Here is a 17,646-nt window from a genome sequence, read left to right as displayed (position 1 = left end):
AAAAAACTCCCGAAAAATTTTTGACCCTGAGAACAAGTTTAGGAGAGGGCCTCTCGACCCCGAAAGGGTTAAAAAGCAGAGTCTCACTCCTCAAAGGAAGCCCTAAAGCATTTAAACAAAATTGAAGCAAAGGGAATACCATAAATGGGGAAAAGTGGGCAGATGGATATTAATTTTTTACTAAGGAGAACCATATCTTTTGTAGACACTAGAATCTATACAAGTGGCATCCAACGAGGATACAGGAAACCTCCAAACACGTATAAACAGTTTTCCAATAGGCCACTGATGATTTTCACCAAGAACAAGTGTCAGTTACTCGTGCAAACAAAGATTGAGGAAATAAATATGTACTGAATTGGCATATAAATCCAATCACTCAAGATAGTGCAAGACTAATGCGGGACTCACCAGCGACTGTCAGAAGATCTTGGCTTTAAGTATTACAACAACGTCACCATTAATTAACCACAAGGAAAAGCTGAATTTGGATAACTGCAACCTTCAAAACAGATGTGTCAAGCCAATGATAATGCCACTTTCTTGAGGCTGCAATACTGCTTACTATAACAGTTCCATCCAAGGGAAGGTGACTTTGCAGACCTGTACAAAGAACCTCCTTAAATTACTGGGAATTCTTAAGTCCCTCTTATCTGTGCTCCTTGGAATGCAGGCAAATAAGGAATTACAATCCACAACTGGAAAATTTCTAGAGGGATTGACCCAAATCTGCTCTCAAATCATTCCCCAAGAACACACGAGGCTCAGCAGACAGGGCCAAATGCCCCAATGAAAAGCAGGGGTGCAATGAGTACTAAGGAATGAAAGGATGAAGACTGGACAATTTCTTAAAAGTCAGTTCCTGATCAACCAGGCAGTGATACATGTTGGACTCCATGCTGCTAGCACCAACAGCTTTGGTGATCAGTCTTCCACTGGGATAATCAATTATATTTCTATTCCCTCTCCAACTACAGCCATTATGCTAGAGGCTACTTTGACTCGTTTGTTGCTGAACATTTAGTAATAACTAGTTACTGGAAAAAAATATTCTATTCTAAAATTAATAGGCATCACACTCATACCAAGTTATTAAACCATAGAATGAGTGGGGGGTTAGAACCCATGGCAAGTGAGAAACACCAGGCCAGTGCGTAAGCCATTAGGCCAGCTGGCTACAATAAGGTTCATCCAACCAAGTAGCATATTTATACACCACAGCATGCTAACCTCCCTATGGCATATAAAAATACCCAATTGGATGAATCTTATTGTAGCCAGCTGGCCCAGTAGCTTACACACTGGCCTGGAGTTCTAACCCCCACCCGTTCCCTAGTTTGTTTGCAACCGTGTTATTACGATTTAGGGAACCATGATATTAACCCTTAACGGTCCAAACAGATCGACGTTCAAATTCGTAGTGCTACAAATGTAGATCTACTTTTTGTTACACATTTTCTATAACAAAAAAAAAAAAAGTAGATAAAAGTTTTTTTTACACGTTTTCAAATGTAAAACAAAAAAAGATCTACATTTTTTTACATACTTTCAGATGTTGAAAAAACATGCATATATACGTTTGGACTGTTTAAGGGTTAATATTTTGACATTTTGTACTACACACTAATCTTATTTTACACATTTCTTATAATGACCAACGGCAATTTCTGAACATTTCGATGTACTTAGATATTTAAGAGTAGAGTACATAATCTATAAACAGCTTTTATTTAACCACAAATAAGCAAATTAAAGAGAAAATGCCCATATCTATCTGGCAGTGGTGTCGTGTATGGACATGTGCAAAGAACTTTTATCTATATCCACAAATGATGGGCTGCACAATACTCTGGCATCCAGGGCTGGACTTTTACAACCTACAGCCTAGGGCCTTACAGCAAGGCCCTAGGCTTACTTTTACTAATGCCTATTTTGATATTCAACCAAGTCTCAAGCTTTACATACCTTAGGTTTTCAAGTAGAGCTAACCCTACTAAAATCTTAATTATAATGGATGGGGGAAGACCCACTAGACTCGACCCTTTCTTTTGTTTCATACATAGGTCTCCATTACTGACACCAGAGTAGTTTACCTTGATCTAAGTTTGAACTCTACTCCCAGTTAAACTGCAAGCGGTAAATTTTGGTTTAGAGATGAGTGTGTGGGGAAGTGCACACAGTATTATAGTTTAAAAAAAAAACTGCCCCTGTGCAGAAAAAAAAAACTGACCTAGTGTTCAGTTTAAAATAGCAAGTGCATTTTCTACGAGTTTTTATGGTTCTATTGGCAGTTTTTGATATTGATAGAAAGGAAGACTTGTTACTGAAATGAAGATCTGGGTTGGTTTCAAGACAAAATGGCTTAAATCGGGCTCAATAGCCAAAATATTCAACTTTTGACCATTTTCCCAATGACAGGCAAGTCCCCCCCCCCTACATCCTCCCTGTACGCTTTATTGATTTTTGCCAAATCCGATTCAATTACTGGGATGCCAAAATCCCATGACCAATTATTCCTGGTTGCATTTTATTATCCTAAAGAAAGATAAATCTAATTTTTAAGATGACTTCAAAATGGAGGGCAAGTGTAATATAGGAGAGTCCTAAGGATGTGATTAATGCACAAAAATGTTGCTTAGTGCTTGGAATATGTATAGCAATTATTTTTGGGCTGTTTTTAAATTGGAATTATTTTTAACTGCAAAATTGGCCAATTTAACAACTTTGGTACACTTTATAGAATAGTTTCAATAGTTACATGGGATGTTTATTGTGCTCAATCAATAGAAGGAAAGGCACTGGCAAAATAGCTTAGAATTTGAATTGAGCAATGGAATTGGCTTAAAATATGACTGAGCAAAACCACCAATGCATAAACTCAAAAGACTGATAACTTCATACTTTGGTAATTACGTAGGTTTTCCATCAAATTCTGTAGTTCTGGCGTTATTATCTTCAGAAAAAGGTTCTCCATTTCAGATTTTTTTTTTTAAATGCTGACACCAAGCAGTTTTAATTTTGGAGCTTCCGACAGTGGAGTGGTTAAGGGTCATACAGGGTGTGGGGAACAAAGTAATCTTTGTTCGATCCAAGGAAAAGAAAGGTTAAGCCTGCTCCCTCAGACAAAGCCCCTAGCAAAGAATTAAGGAGCACTGCAGCAGGCCTACTAGCCAATGTTAAGCAAGTCCAACATACACCCACTCACCCACCCTTGTGCCTGTCCAACCTATTTTTGAAGCTACCCAGTTCTCTTTAGTGATGCTATTTGAGAGAGTGCCCCACTCATGATGCCAAACCAGCGATTCCCTATATTTTTTTAAATCTCAACTCGTCCAACTAATCCACTGCAGTAAGTTCTGTCTTTGATATTTCCAACATGTTACTTTCATCCCCTTTATTCTAGTTTCCATGTGTATACAAGTATTTCAATCATATATAACCCTAGCCTATCTTCATAGGAAAGATTTCCGATTAGGGGATCAACGTTGTCATCCTTCTGTTCACCAGAGCAAGAGAGACCAGAACTGAGCTGTATAATCTAAATGAAGCCTTACAAAAGAGTCCTATTATTTACACTAGATGTGAATTCTATTAGCTTTGCTGAGTACAATCAGAATCTATTAGTCTGAGTGGTTAGGTTGCACTGAGTTTGGTTATACTTTTTAAATTTGTACAATTTAATTTCAGACAATTTAGCTGAAAAATTGTTGAACTCCCACCCAGGAAGAAAGCAAATATAGCATTCACCTTAGACCCTACATTTTTCCACAAACTGCACTGGCCACTTTTCTAACCACTTCAACCTATTTAGATTATCCTAATACGTACTCTCAAAAGTGTTCTCAGAACCTGAAGACCTGTTTTACTGATCTATCGGCAAACTATTTCTATGCAATTTGAGTATACTGTGAACACTGGCATCAAGGCACCTCCATTAACCCTTTGAGGGTCCGTGCCGTAGATCTATGGTTATAAGTTGAGGGTCCAAACCGTAGATCTACGCCATGAACTCGGCTCACTCTGATAAGCTGTGAGCAGTAAATTTGGGCCTAGATATGAAAGAATACATCTATGTGGTGTGCGCGCACCACATAAAACAGGTCCTGCAGCACACAGTGCATAAAGAGAAAAAAAAAAAAAAAAATTCAATTGAAACAGCGACTTTGCAGTGTTTTTTCGTATGTTTTTTAAAGTTGTATTCACCATTTCCTGGTCTCATTTGATAGAATGGAAGATATATTACAGACAGAGATGATTTTGATTGGTTTTACTAATGGAAATGGGTTGAAACTGAGCTCAAAATAGGAATGTTAAATTTTTGCCAATATTCAAGAGTAAACAAATGATCCCACACGTCTAATACATGCCTGCTGGTGGGTCTAATATACGTTCACAAATGTGGTGATGTTATTTATACAATTATTAGTGTTGCATAACAGTAAATCTTCTGTTTTTTGGTTTGAATAAAAATTAATTGCGTGAATAAAAAATCAAAATGGAATTCATTTGTAAAGCCTGAAAACGTAACTAATGAACAGAGGAAATGTTAGTTTAGTGCCAGGAATACCTGCACTGCTTATTTTGGACCCTATTTTGAAATTAGAACATTTGAACTTTACATTAAATTGGCCAAATTACCAATTTCCCATCACTTTTGTAGTTGAAACAGTTGACTTGGCAATTTCTTGTGCTCAGTCGATAGAAGTAATACTAGTGAAATAGCTAAGAATTTGGTTGACTGGAGTAATATAATTGGCCTAAAATGGGAGTCAAAGTCGGCAAAATCGCCAATGCGTGAAAATCGCTGACACATCAAAATTTACGAGAGCATAATTTCGTCAATTTTCCATAAAACTTCATACTTTTTGTTTTATTACCTTCAGGAAAAGATTCTCTACCATTTCATTAAGAAAAAATAATTTTTTTTTTTAAATTTTTGGACATTAGTGCACACTTTGAAATTTGGCCTTTGGACCCTGAAAGGGTTAAAGGGCTGGTATCTTAAGTACTAATATCCTGACATTGTCATAATTCCTACACCTAGACCACTAGCAGATAACCTTCGTTTGCCTGAAGTGACTTGAGCCTAAGTTATAAGAACTTAACAGTGAAACACTGCAAAGGCCTATGCTAGACCATTCACATCCAACCACACCCACTCTTACCCATCTAGCCTATAATTAAAGCTACCTAATATTCTTTTTCAGTGACTACTTGGGAGTTTGTGCCACTCTTCTATTGCCAAATCAGGACAATAGTTCCCTACATACTATTTAAATTTAGACTTAAAATTTAATTACATTGCTGCAAAATCCCGTCTTGGTTACATATTTATATCCCCTTTATTCCAGTTTCTTCATTTGTACACTTCAAGCCCCCCACCCCCAATCTACATCTGAGTGAAAATTAAGTGCTTTCAGGCTATCCTTGGAGGAAAAGTGCAATACATGGGATCAACCTCATCCTCTTTTCATTTCCCCCCCCCCCCCCCAGTGAATGATAGTGCATTTAACTCAAATGGAAAACAGGTCGAGTACAAGAACTTGGTCAACTGTCGTGGGTTGAATTCTGGAGAGGAAAAATCAATATAATTAAGCCACACAAGTGCATAAATGCACATGAAAATACATATACAGAAAAGGGTAAAATTGATCCCATGGATCAGTCACCATGCAGGGGTCAGTATTGGGGCTTTTCTTCAAACTACACAATGTGGGAATAAATAGCCACAAGATATTTTGCCTGACACTAAATTAGACCACCAAAGTCTGAGGACTAAGAGCACTAAAGGAAGATCTGGATAGTCTAATGCCATAGTCAGAGAAATAGACGCAGTGAAATGTGCATAACAGACCTCAATCAATCTGAATGCAAAAAAAGATGTCTTAATTACAGTTTACTGGAACCCCTATAACCACAACAATAGTGCACAAGTGTTCACAAGAGTGCTAATAGAATTTACTTCATATCTATAAGAGCCTTAGGTTATACTTGCAACTTTGTGTCCTTGGTAAGGCCTCCATTTAGATTATGGTGCAGTTCTGGGTTCCATATTACAGAATGGACATAAATGCATTGGAAAATACAGAAGGATGATCCCACGGATCAGAAATCTTTCTTACAAGGAAATACTTATGGAAGTGAACTTACACTCAGGAAAGGTGTAGAATTAAGGACATGACAAAGTGGAAAATGAAATACAGGAATGATAAAAATATGCTGAAAACGTCTAACCACAACAGGACTTGCAGCAATGGGCTCAAGTTGGAAAATTTAGATTTAGAAAGGATATAGGAGAGCATTGGTTTGGCAATAAGAAATTTAGACAAGTGGAACTCCCAGATAGCATCACTTAAGCAAGAAATTTGGGAGCTTTAAAAATACAAGAGTAGGTGGGAGAGAAAGTTGCACCTGTTTGGCATGGGCCAGTAGGCCTGCTGCAGTGCACCTTTGTTATGTTCTAAGATAGGCTGAGTGCATTTAATTTGCGCTCTGGAAAGAATTTAAGTTGATATGACTGGAAGTGTACAAATGGAAGAAAACAACGTGATATAGTACTGAAAATATAGTCACGTCAAAACTTGCATCAATGAATTAAAGTTGGAAACATTTAGATTTAGAAAGGATACTGGTATGTATTGGTTTGGCACTAGATTCAACATGACTAGAAAAATTCCCAGGTAGCACATACAAGGTGAGAACCGAGTAGCTTTACATGAACAAGCGAGTGTCAGACCTGCTTAGTATGGGCCAACAGGCTTACTGTATTGTCCCCAATACAGACTACTTTTACTGACAACACTATCCCACATCTACGTCACAGACATGAGGTATAATGCCTTTTTATATGTACGTCAAGATAATGCCACACCCATAATCACTCGTGTTTAAACACTCGAGGATTTAACAATTAAGTGGCAATGACGTGAAACTGATTTTGTAAAAGTTCATAAATGCACAGCTAAGACAAACTAATGAGAAGCATTCAAAACTTTTTAAAAGGAATTATACAAGAAAATTGTAGATCCTTTAAATAAAAATTTAATGCGTGAATGAGTGGAAAATATTTAATGTGAGAATGTTTGAAAAATTCACATTGTGGCAAGAATCTTAATTTAAATTTTAGCGTAGGAATGTTAAAATGTATAAAATAGCCCAGGAAGTCTCTCCCCACCCTAGATGTCACCGCACTTCATAATGGGTGTTTAAGAGGGGCGGGGGGGCCGGCCCCCACCAACCTTCCACGCCCATGTGTGGGTGATTTACCGTCCTGGGCGTGGGTCGCCCAGGGGCAGCCGCCCACGGTCCAAGAGCCTCGCCCACCCACGCCCCTGATCGATATCTCCCACTTTGATCACGCGGTACATCTACGCGTTTCAAATGTCAAAATTAGAAGGCGGCTCCTTACGCCCTCTCTCCCTGCCCTCCCGCAGCCGCTCACAACATCCAACTCAAAATCATTACACCCAGGGTATTGGGGTCCTCATGGCTGGGCATGGGTAGCCCTCACCGCCACACAGGACACGTTTAGCCCCAATCAGCCCCAGATCCACCGCGCGTCGACTGTCAACTTGAACCTTCATCGGGGTTGGGTCGGCCGCCGCCCGCCTAAAGAATCTCTCACAAATTATCCACCTCCAGCTTCGCCTACCGTCGTATCTTTCTGCCTGCTCGGCGAGCTTGGCCCTGTAGACGTTATCCTCCCGCTCCGTCATGGTGGACCCGCGCTGATGACACCGATATTCGGGGATATGTAGAAGTTTTCCCCCACTGCACAAGAACCTTTCCCACAATATGGCCGCACCCGACAGCTGTCTCGCCGAGCTGTGTATTCCTCCGCGTCGACACCTGCTTCCTCACCCGCCAAATTCAAACCCTCTTCCAAAAACCAATCAGATTTGAACTCTATCCACTACATTAACGCTGCCTGCCACCTTTACACAAGCAGCAAAGCACACCCTAATGCTAGAGTAGTGGTTAAAACAAACTCTCAACATCTATACACTGAGAGATATATACTTCAAGGATCACAATGGAAATTTAAAGACCACAATGAAAATAAATCATTTTGACTTTATTCTGTTATTAACCTAGATAATTTACACATACGTTAATATGTAAGACAATTGAAATCATCCAAAGAATGTGCAACTGTACTTAAATAAGCTTAATTAAGCACATATCCTGTCCAAAAACTAGCTCTCACATAGGTTATATCCGCCAGGAGGCGTCTCTCTATACCGCAGTTTACCTGGAGTTTACCTGGAGAGAGTTCCGGGGGTCAACGCCCCCGCGGCCCGGTCTGTGACCAGGCCTCCTTAGGTCAGTGTCCCAGGATGCGACCCACACCAGTCGACTAACACCCAGGTACCCATTTTACTGATGGGGAACATAGACAACAGGTGAAAAGAAACACGTCCAATGTTTCTACTCTGGCTGGGAATCGAAGTGCACATATATGCCGAGAGTTTATTTTATAATCCATAGTTTCAGGATTATTGTATCCTACACCAGTGGTGTTACAGGTGGCATTTAGTCTTAATGACCCTCCTGCACTAAATACAAATTAAACACAATAAACCAACCACTCAGTGACATCCTATAATAATAATAATATTATTATGTAATTATTATTACAATTATTATAATAATTATTATAATTATTATTTTACAACCCCCCAAAGTAATGCAGAGCATTCTGGCAAATTTTGGCTTTGGCTTTGACTTTGATAATAGAGATTACATTCACTGTATATACACTCCCCTCAAGGAAGGTTCCTTGATGTTGGTGAGGGGCTCTTGATTTAGGGAATTGGATCTGTGCTCCAGTTCCCAGAATTAAGCCTGAATGCCTTCCACATCCCCCCCCCCAGGCGCTGTATAATCCTCCGGGTTTAGCGCTTCCCCCTTGATTATAATAATAATAATAATAACTGTATATACACTGAGAGTTATACACCTTTTGGTATATATACATTCTTAAAAAAAGAGGGTGTATGCCATATATATATATATATATATATATATATATATATATATATATATATATATATATATATATATATATATATATATATATATATATATATATATATATACGTGGTAGTTTAATCCCTATTTGGGGATTAAAGCAATTTTCACGTTTTTTTCAGGTTAGTGTAGAAGTGAACTACATCCATTAGTGCCCCACATGTAGACGGTAGGCTGAGTGAGCTGTAGGGGTAAGTCATCTTAAATCTTTTCACCTAGCGATAAGTAGGTACCTGGGTGTTGGGCGACTGTTGTGGGCGGCATCCTGGAGGGGAGGGAGGGCAGAATACCTTAAATACTTGAATGTTGAGGGGTGGCATCCTGGGGGAAAGGGGTAATAGTAGTAGTATACCTTAAATAGTCACTGTTGAGGGGTGGCATCCTGGATGGGGAAGGGTTACTATTAGTACAGCAAAGTCGAATGTTGTGGGTGGCATGCTGAGTGGGGTAATACAATAAATAGATAAGGCTGCATGGACTTTGAAAGGAGCTGACGTTAATAAGATAAGCTTCATTCAGGAAACCTACATACAGATAATTTTGCAGGTAGTATAAATTTCTACACTGTTCTGAGGACACATTCATTAGGTAATAAATAAATACTAGAGTATGTATGTAGATCTAACCTAGGACAGCCCATTAAAAATCAGTTTAATTTTATTTCCATCCATTTTAAGATCTTTAACAAAACAACAACAAGGCTTTGGACCACTTTCTCAATAATTGCAACAGCAGCTCATAAGAGAGAGAGAGAACATCACTTAGAGTACATCACTGCACCACACATCACTCTAAATATTACCCCAATGGAAATAAGCAATTTTCTGTGACTTTTTTAAGGGGTTCTCATAGGTAATTTACACGTATGTTACTAGGTGTGATAATTGTAATTATGTGTACCTGTACCTAAATAATCTTACTTCCTCAGCTTCTGTTTTCTTATATAGCTGAAACATCCTAGCTAAGTTCATTTACGGGGTAAGAGCTGTTATCCTACCTGACTTCATTACAGGGTAAAAGCAGTTATCTTACCTGACTTCATTACAGGGTAAAAGCAGTTATCTTACCTGACTTCATTACAGGGTAAAAGCTGTTATCTTACCTGACTTCATTACAGGGTAAAAGCTGTTATCTTACCTGACTTCATTACAGGGTAAAAGCAGTTATCTTACCTGACTTCATTACAGGGTAAGAGCTGTTATCCTACCTGACTTCATTACAGGGTAAGAGCTGTTATCCTACCTGACTTCATTACAGGGTAAGAGCTGTTATCCTACCTGACTTCATTACAGGGTAAGAGCTGTTATCCTACCTGGCTTCATTACAGGGTAAGAACTGTTATCCTACCTGACTTCATTACAGGGTAAGAACTGTTATCCTACCTGACTTTATTACAGGGTAAGCGCTGTTATCCTACCTGACTTCATTACAGGGTAAGAACTGTTATCCTACCTGACTTCATTACAGGGTAAGAACTGTTATCCTACCTGACTTCATTACAGGGTAAGAGCTGTTATCCTACCTGGCTTCATTACAGGGTAAGAACTGTTATCCTACCTGACTTCATTACAGGGTAAGAGCTGTTATCCTACCTGACTTCATTACAGGGTAAGAGCTAACCAAACCATACCCCCGGCCGGGATTGAACCCGCGGTCATAGAGTCTCAAAACTCCAGCCCGACGGGCTAGAGTTTTGAGACTGTATGACCGCGGGTTCAATCCCGGCCGGGGGTATGGTTTGTTTGCAATCGTGTCATTACGATTTCTTGAGTCAGGGTAAGAGCTGTTATCCTACCTGACTTCATTACAGGATAAGAGCTGTTATCCTACCTGACTTCATTACAGGGTAAGAGCTGTTATCCCACCTGACTTCATTACAGGGTAAGAGCTGTTATCCTGACTTCATTACAGGGTAAGAGCTGTTATCCTACCTGACTTCTTTACAGGGTAAGAGCTGTTATCCTGCCTGGCTTCATTACAATGTAAGAGCTGTTATCCTACCTGACTTCATTACAGGGTAAGAGCTGTTATCTTACCTGACTTCATTACAGGGTAAGAGCTGTTATCCTACCTGACTTCATTACAGGGTAAGAGCTGTTATCCTACCTGGCTTCATTACAGGGTAAGAGCTGTTATCCTACCTGACTTCATTACAGGGTAAGAACTGTTATCCTACCTGACTTCATTACAGGGTAAGAGCTGTTATCCTACCTGACCTCATTACAGGGTAAGAGCTGTTATCCTACCTGACTTCATTACAGGGTAAGAGCTGTTATCCTACCTGACTTCATTACAGGGTAAGAGCTGTTATCCTACCTGACTTCATTACAGGGTAAGAGCTGTTATCCTACCTGACTTCATTACAGGGTAAGAGCTGTTATCCTACCTGGCTTCATTACAGGGTAAGAACTGTTATCCTACCTGACTTCATTACAGGGTAAGAACTGTTATCCTACCTGACTTCATTACAGGGTAAGAACTGTTATCCTACCTGACTTCATTACAGGGTAAGAGCTGTTATCCTACCTGACTTCATTACAGGGTAAGAGCTGTTATCCTACCTGACTTCATTACAGGGTAAGAGCTGTTATCCTGAGTAATTTTAAAGCCTAGTTCTATCTATGGCATCATTTCCCAAACTTGTGTTGACCGTGTACACCTTAATTAATGTTTTGTATTATCCACCGCGTACATTTGTGCACAAATATGACAATAACTTTCTATATTGTTAGAGATATAGGCATACAGACAGGATATATACTCTTGGGTTTTACGAATATGTAACTTAGCATTACAACAGTATCCGTGCTGTAGTAAAAAAGGTAAATTCGCGAAATAAAAGCCTGATACATGGACTATTTGTTGATATTTAAAACGATGCAATAAGAATATACTTTGACGTGCTTCTGTGTGAGCATAGCAATATCATACTTTTATTAAACAACATTTGGAAACTATGTGATTGTCAAAAAAAAAAAAAAACCCACTGTATATAAATAACAACACAACATATTTTAATAACTCGTTAGCGTACCTCCCCCTGAAAATCCCTTGTTGTATCCCCGGGGTTACGAGCACCCGAGTTTGGAAACCCCTGAGGTAAGCTATATTACCACTATCACCCCAGTGTGTCGCCAGCAACAGTAACCTGACACTCAGGTACCTATTTATTTGAAAAGTGAACTTCGGCGACAGGAAACTTGCCCATACGTCTCGACTCGCCCAGAAATGAATCTTGGTTCTTTGCTTGGGAACCCTAGCAGGAAGCAACGAGTTGCGAAGCTGTGGTATATTACATACTCTGAGTGGACGAGGACTTGGCTGCATTTAATATAGCATTGAGTCTCCACCACTCCTGGGGCTGAATAGCCCACTCGACATATATATATATATATATATATATATATATATATATATATATATATATATATATATATATATATATATATATATATATATATATATATATATATGTACACCTGGAGTTTACCTGGAGAGAGTTTCGGGGGTCAACGCCCCCGCGGCCCGGTCTGTGACCAGGCCTCCTGGTGGATCAGCGCCTGATCAACCAGGCTGTTGCTGCTGGCTGCACGCAAACCAACGTACGAGCCACAGCCCGGCTGATCAGGAACTGACTATATATATATATATATATATATATATATATATATATATATATATATATATATATATATATATATATATATATAATATATAATTTTTTTTCAACAAGTCGGCCGTTTCCCACCGAGGCAGGGTGGCCCAAAAAAAGAAAGAAAATCCCCAAAAAGAAAATACTTTCATCATCATTCAACACTTTCACCACACTCACACATTATCACTGTTTTTGCAGAGATGCTCAGAATACAACAGTTTAGAAGCATATACGTATAAAGATACACAACATATCCCTCCAAACTGCCAATATCCCAAACCCCTCCTTTAAAGTGCAGGCATTGTACTTCCCATTTCCAGGACTCAAGTCCGACTATATGAAAATAACCGGTTTCCCTGAATCCCTTCACTAAATATTACCCTGCTCACACTCCAACAGATCGTCAGGTCTCAAGTACCATTCGTCTCCATTCACTCCTATCTAACACGCTCACGCACGCTTGCTGGAAGTCCAAGCCCCTCGCCCACAAAACCTCCTTTACCCCCTCTCTCCAACCCTTTCGAGGACGACCCCTACCCCGCCTTCCTTCCCCTATAGATTTATATGCTTTCCATGTCATTCTACTTTGATCCATTCTCTCTAAATGACCAAACCACCTCAACATTATATATATATATATATATATATATATATATATATATATATATATATATATATATATATATATATATAATATATATTTATTTATATATGTCGTGCCGAATAGGCAGAACTTGCGATCTTGGCTTAAATAGCAACGCTCATCTTGCCATATAGGACAAGTGAAAATTTGTGTATGCAATAATTTCGCCAAAATCATTCTGAAACCAACGAGAAAAATATATTTCACTGTGTTTGTTTAGTATTAAATTATTGTAAACAAATCTAAAACATATTTAGTTGGGTTAGGCTAAAATAAATTGCGCTTGTTATAATAAGGTTAGGTAAGTTTTCTAAGTTCCTTTTGGTGCAAAATTATAAATTTTTACATCAACATTAATGAAAAAAATATCTTTAAACGTATAAGAGAAATTTTTAGAAAGGACTTAATTTTAAATGAGATCTTGCTAATTGACCAGTTTTACATATTCGGCACGATATATATATATATATATATATATATATATATATATATATATATATATATATATATATATATATATATATATATATATATATATATATATATTGTGTGTGTGTGTGTGCCGTGCCGAATAGGTAAATCTTGCTATTTTTGGCTTAAATAGCAATGCTCTTCTTGCCTAATAAAGCAAGCGGAAATTTGGGTATGCAATAATTTATAAAAAACAAAAAAGGCACAATACCGTGACTGGAACGATACACAAATGACCCGCACATAAAAGAGAGAAGCTTACGACGACGTTTCGGTCCGACTTGGACCATTGACAAAGTCACAATGTGACTTTGTCAATGGTCCAAGTCGGACCGAAACGTCGTCGTAAGCTTCTCTCTTTTATGTGCGGGTCATTTGTGTATGCAATAATTTCGCAAAAATCATTTTGAACCTAACGAGAAAAATATATTTCATTGTGTTTATTATTAAATTATTACCTGGAGTTTACCTGGAGAGAGTTCCGGGGGTCAACGCCCCCGCGGCCCGGTCTGTGACCAGGTCTCCTGGTGGATCAGAGCCTGATCAACCAGGCTGTTACTGCTGGCTGCACGCAAACCAACGTACGAGCCACAGCCCGGCTGGTCAGGAACCGACTTTAGGTGCTTGTCCAGTGCCAGCTTGAAGACTGCCAGGGGTCTGTTGGTAATCCCCCTTATGTATGCTGGGAGGCAGTTGAACAGTCTCGGGCCCCTGACACTTATTGTATGGTCTCTTAACGTGCTAGTGACACCCCTGCTTTTCATTGGGGGGATGTTGCATCGTCTGCCAAGTCTTTTGCTTTCGTAGTGAGTGATTTTCGTGTGCAAGTTCGGTACTAATCCCTCTAGGATTTTCCAGGTGTATATAATCATGTATCTCTCCCGCCTGCGTTCCAGGGAATACAGGTTTAGGAACCTCAAGTGCTCCCAGTAATTGAGGTGTTTTATCTCCGTTATGCGCGCCGTGAAGGTTCTCTGTACATTTTCTAGGTCAGCAATTTCACCTGCCTTGAAAGGTGCTGTTAGTGTGCAGCAATATTCCAGCCTAGATAGAACAAGTGACCTGAAGAGTGTCATCATGGGCTTGGCCTCTCTAGTTTTGAAGGTTCTCATTATCCATCCTGTCATTTTTCTAGCAGATGCGATTGATACAATGTTATGGTCCTTGAAGGTGAGATCCTCCGACATAATCACTCCCAGGTCTTTGACGTTGGTGTTTCGCTCTATTTTGTGGCCAGAATTTGTTTTGTACTCTGATGAAGATTTAATTTCCTCGTGTTTACCATATCTGAGTAATTGAAATTTCTCATCGTTGAACTTCATATTGTTTTCTGCAGCCCACTGAAAGATTTGGCTGATGTCCGCCTGGAGCCTTGCAGTGTCTACAATGGAAGACACTGTCATGCAGATTCGGGTGTCATCTGCAAAGGAAGACACGGTGCTGTGGCTGACATCCTTGTCTATGTCGGATATGAGGATGAGGAACAAGATGGGAGCGAGTACTTTGCCTTGTGGAACAGAGCTTTTCACCGTAGTTGCCTCGGACTTTACTCTGTTGACGACTACTCTCTGTGTTCTGTTAGTGAGGAAATTATAGATCCATCGACCGACTTTTCCTGTTATTCCTTTAGCACGCATTTTGTGCGCTATTACGCCATGGTCACACTTGTCGAAGGCTTTTGCAAAGTCTGTATATATTACATCTGCATTCTTTTTGTCTTCTAGTGCATCTAGGACCTTGTCGTAAACTTATCTAAAATATATTTAGTTGGATTAGGCTAAATTAAATTGCGCTTGTTTTAATAAAGTTAAGTAAGCTTTCTAAGTTTCTTTTGGTACAAAATTATTAATTTTTACATTACCATAAATGAAAAAATATATCTTTAAACGTATAAGAGAAAATTTTAGAAATGATATAATTTTAAATGTTATAACTAATTGACCAGTTTTACCTATTCGGCACATTATATATATATATATACATATATATATATATATATATATATATATATATATATATATATATATATATATATATATATATATATATATATAATATATATTATATGTGTGTGTATATATATCGACAATTTGCTACCTGGAGTTGATTTTCAGGGGTTACCGCCCCCGGGGCCAGGTTCCAGACCAAGCCTCCCGGTTGCTGGTCTATCGACCAGGAGCGACCTACTCTAAGCCCATGTTGCCCTGGATTATGTAACTGTTGTCATTCCATGTGTATGGTAGTCTTGCTTTTTACAACTCTTGCAAAGATTTTGATAATATTGTCCGGGTTCGTTTTAGGAGTGAATAGCGAGGTAGCAATAACACGAGTAGGTGGACTGTTATGTTTGTAACGGTCAATAATTTTTGCAATTGCATTACTGCCACCTTTGTGGAGTGGGGTTATATCAGCGCTTTTCGTGACTGGGATAACTCCTGTGTCCAGGCTCCTCCATATATATAGCCTAGGACAATGGTTTCTTGTGAGGTAAAATGGTTGTAATCTAACCATAATTTTTAAAGGGGTGGATCGGTAAGCCAACTGAAGGCTTCGGTCAGATGACCAAAAGCTCCAGCTGCGGGTCATCATATGACTAAGACCCGCGTCAGGAAACACTCGTCCTGTTTCCTGACAAATCTTATGCCTACCGTTTCTTGCAACTATTGATGAATATGAAATTCGACGAGTGTGGACGTGGGGTAGAGTGCTTGGCCAAGCTGTCACCTACGTACTTCGAAGTCACTTGAGGTTAGCGTTCAGTCAGAAAGTTTAGCAGTCTGCCACGTCTCGAGTCTCATTAACTTGGGTCGTCACTCTTCAGGCTAATTCATGACTCGACGAACACAGAGTCGTACTGTGACTTCAGTATTTCACTCATTTCTTTGTCATCACCAGTGATGTTCCCTAGCAATGGTTCAGAACGGACTGAAGCGCCGGCATCTTAGGTAAGGTTTGTCAGGAAACAGGACAAGTGATTCCTGACGCGGGTCTTAGTCATATGATGACCCGCAGCTGGAGCGTTTGGTCATCTGACCGAGGTCTTCAGCTGGCTTACCGGTCCACTCCCTTTAAAAATTATGGTCATTATTATAACCCATTTTTTAGTTAACGCCGACATCTTCGGTGAAGACCTACTTTGTAAATTATTAATACAGAAATCTTTCTTACAGCAAAAATGTATACACTTAATAATAATAATAAATAATAATAATAGTCATGGTGGGTGAAGTGTGTATGGGTGACAGCAGACACCCACCATGTAAGGGGTGACTTTGCCTCACATAATTACGAAGATTGCATCATTAATGATCTGGAAATCTATACGCCTTAAACCGTAACCCCGTGTGTGCGAGGAGTGAGTAACAAGTGGTGTTTATGGCGATGTGCTGTTGGAGTGTGAACCAAGTAATATTCATGGAGTCAGGGGAAAACCGGTTAGCCGGACTTGAGTCCTGGAGGTGAGTAGTACAGTGCCTGCACTCTGAAGAAGGGGTAGGGATGTAGTTTGGAGGGGTATTTGGTCTATACTGCAAGCATGCCTCTGGGAGCACAGTAATAGAGTGATGGTGAGGGTTTCTTTTTTTCAGGCTACCCTACCCTACACATATATATATATATATATATATATATATATATATATATATATATATATATATATATATATATATATATATATATATATATATATATATAGAGAAGTTGCAGAGATAGGTGGATGAATTTGGTAGGGTGTGCAAAAGAAGAAAATTGAAAGTGAATACAGGAAAGAGTAAGGTTATGAGGATAACAAAAAGATTAGGTGATGAAAGATTGGATATCAGATTGGAGGGAGAGAGTATGGAGGAGG

The 17,646-nt window shown here is 39.1% G+C and overlaps 1 protein-coding gene across 2 annotated transcripts in view; it reads right to left on the bottom strand.

The window, feature by feature from the left end:
• Nucleotides 1-7,822, bottom strand: part of 14-3-3epsilon (tyrosine 3-monooxygenase/tryptophan 5-monooxygenase activation protein epsilon) — a 67,308-nt gene extending 59,486 nt beyond the window's left edge. The window contains exon 1 of one of the 2 annotated variants that reach the window (XM_070100179.1): nucleotides 7,652-7,822. In XM_070100179.1, the coding sequence (XP_069956280.1) occupies nucleotides 7,652-7,715 (64 nt within the window). In that variant the 5' untranslated portion in view covers nucleotides 7,716-7,822. Of the gene's footprint in view, nucleotides 1-7,464; nucleotides 7,488-7,651 lie in introns of those variants that run through there. The other variant, XM_070100181.1, reaches the window with a different exon arrangement.
• Between the last annotated feature and the right edge of the window lie 9,824 nt (nucleotides 7,823-17,646).

Source organism: Cherax quadricarinatus, chromosome 5, assembly GCF_038502225.1.
Source record: "Cherax quadricarinatus isolate ZL_2023a chromosome 5, ASM3850222v1, whole genome shotgun sequence".
Taxonomy (NCBI): domain Eukaryota; kingdom Metazoa; phylum Arthropoda; class Malacostraca; order Decapoda; family Parastacidae; genus Cherax; species Cherax quadricarinatus.
Note: the sequence above shows the minus strand (reverse complement) of the source record. Positions and strands in the feature narration are given on the sequence as shown.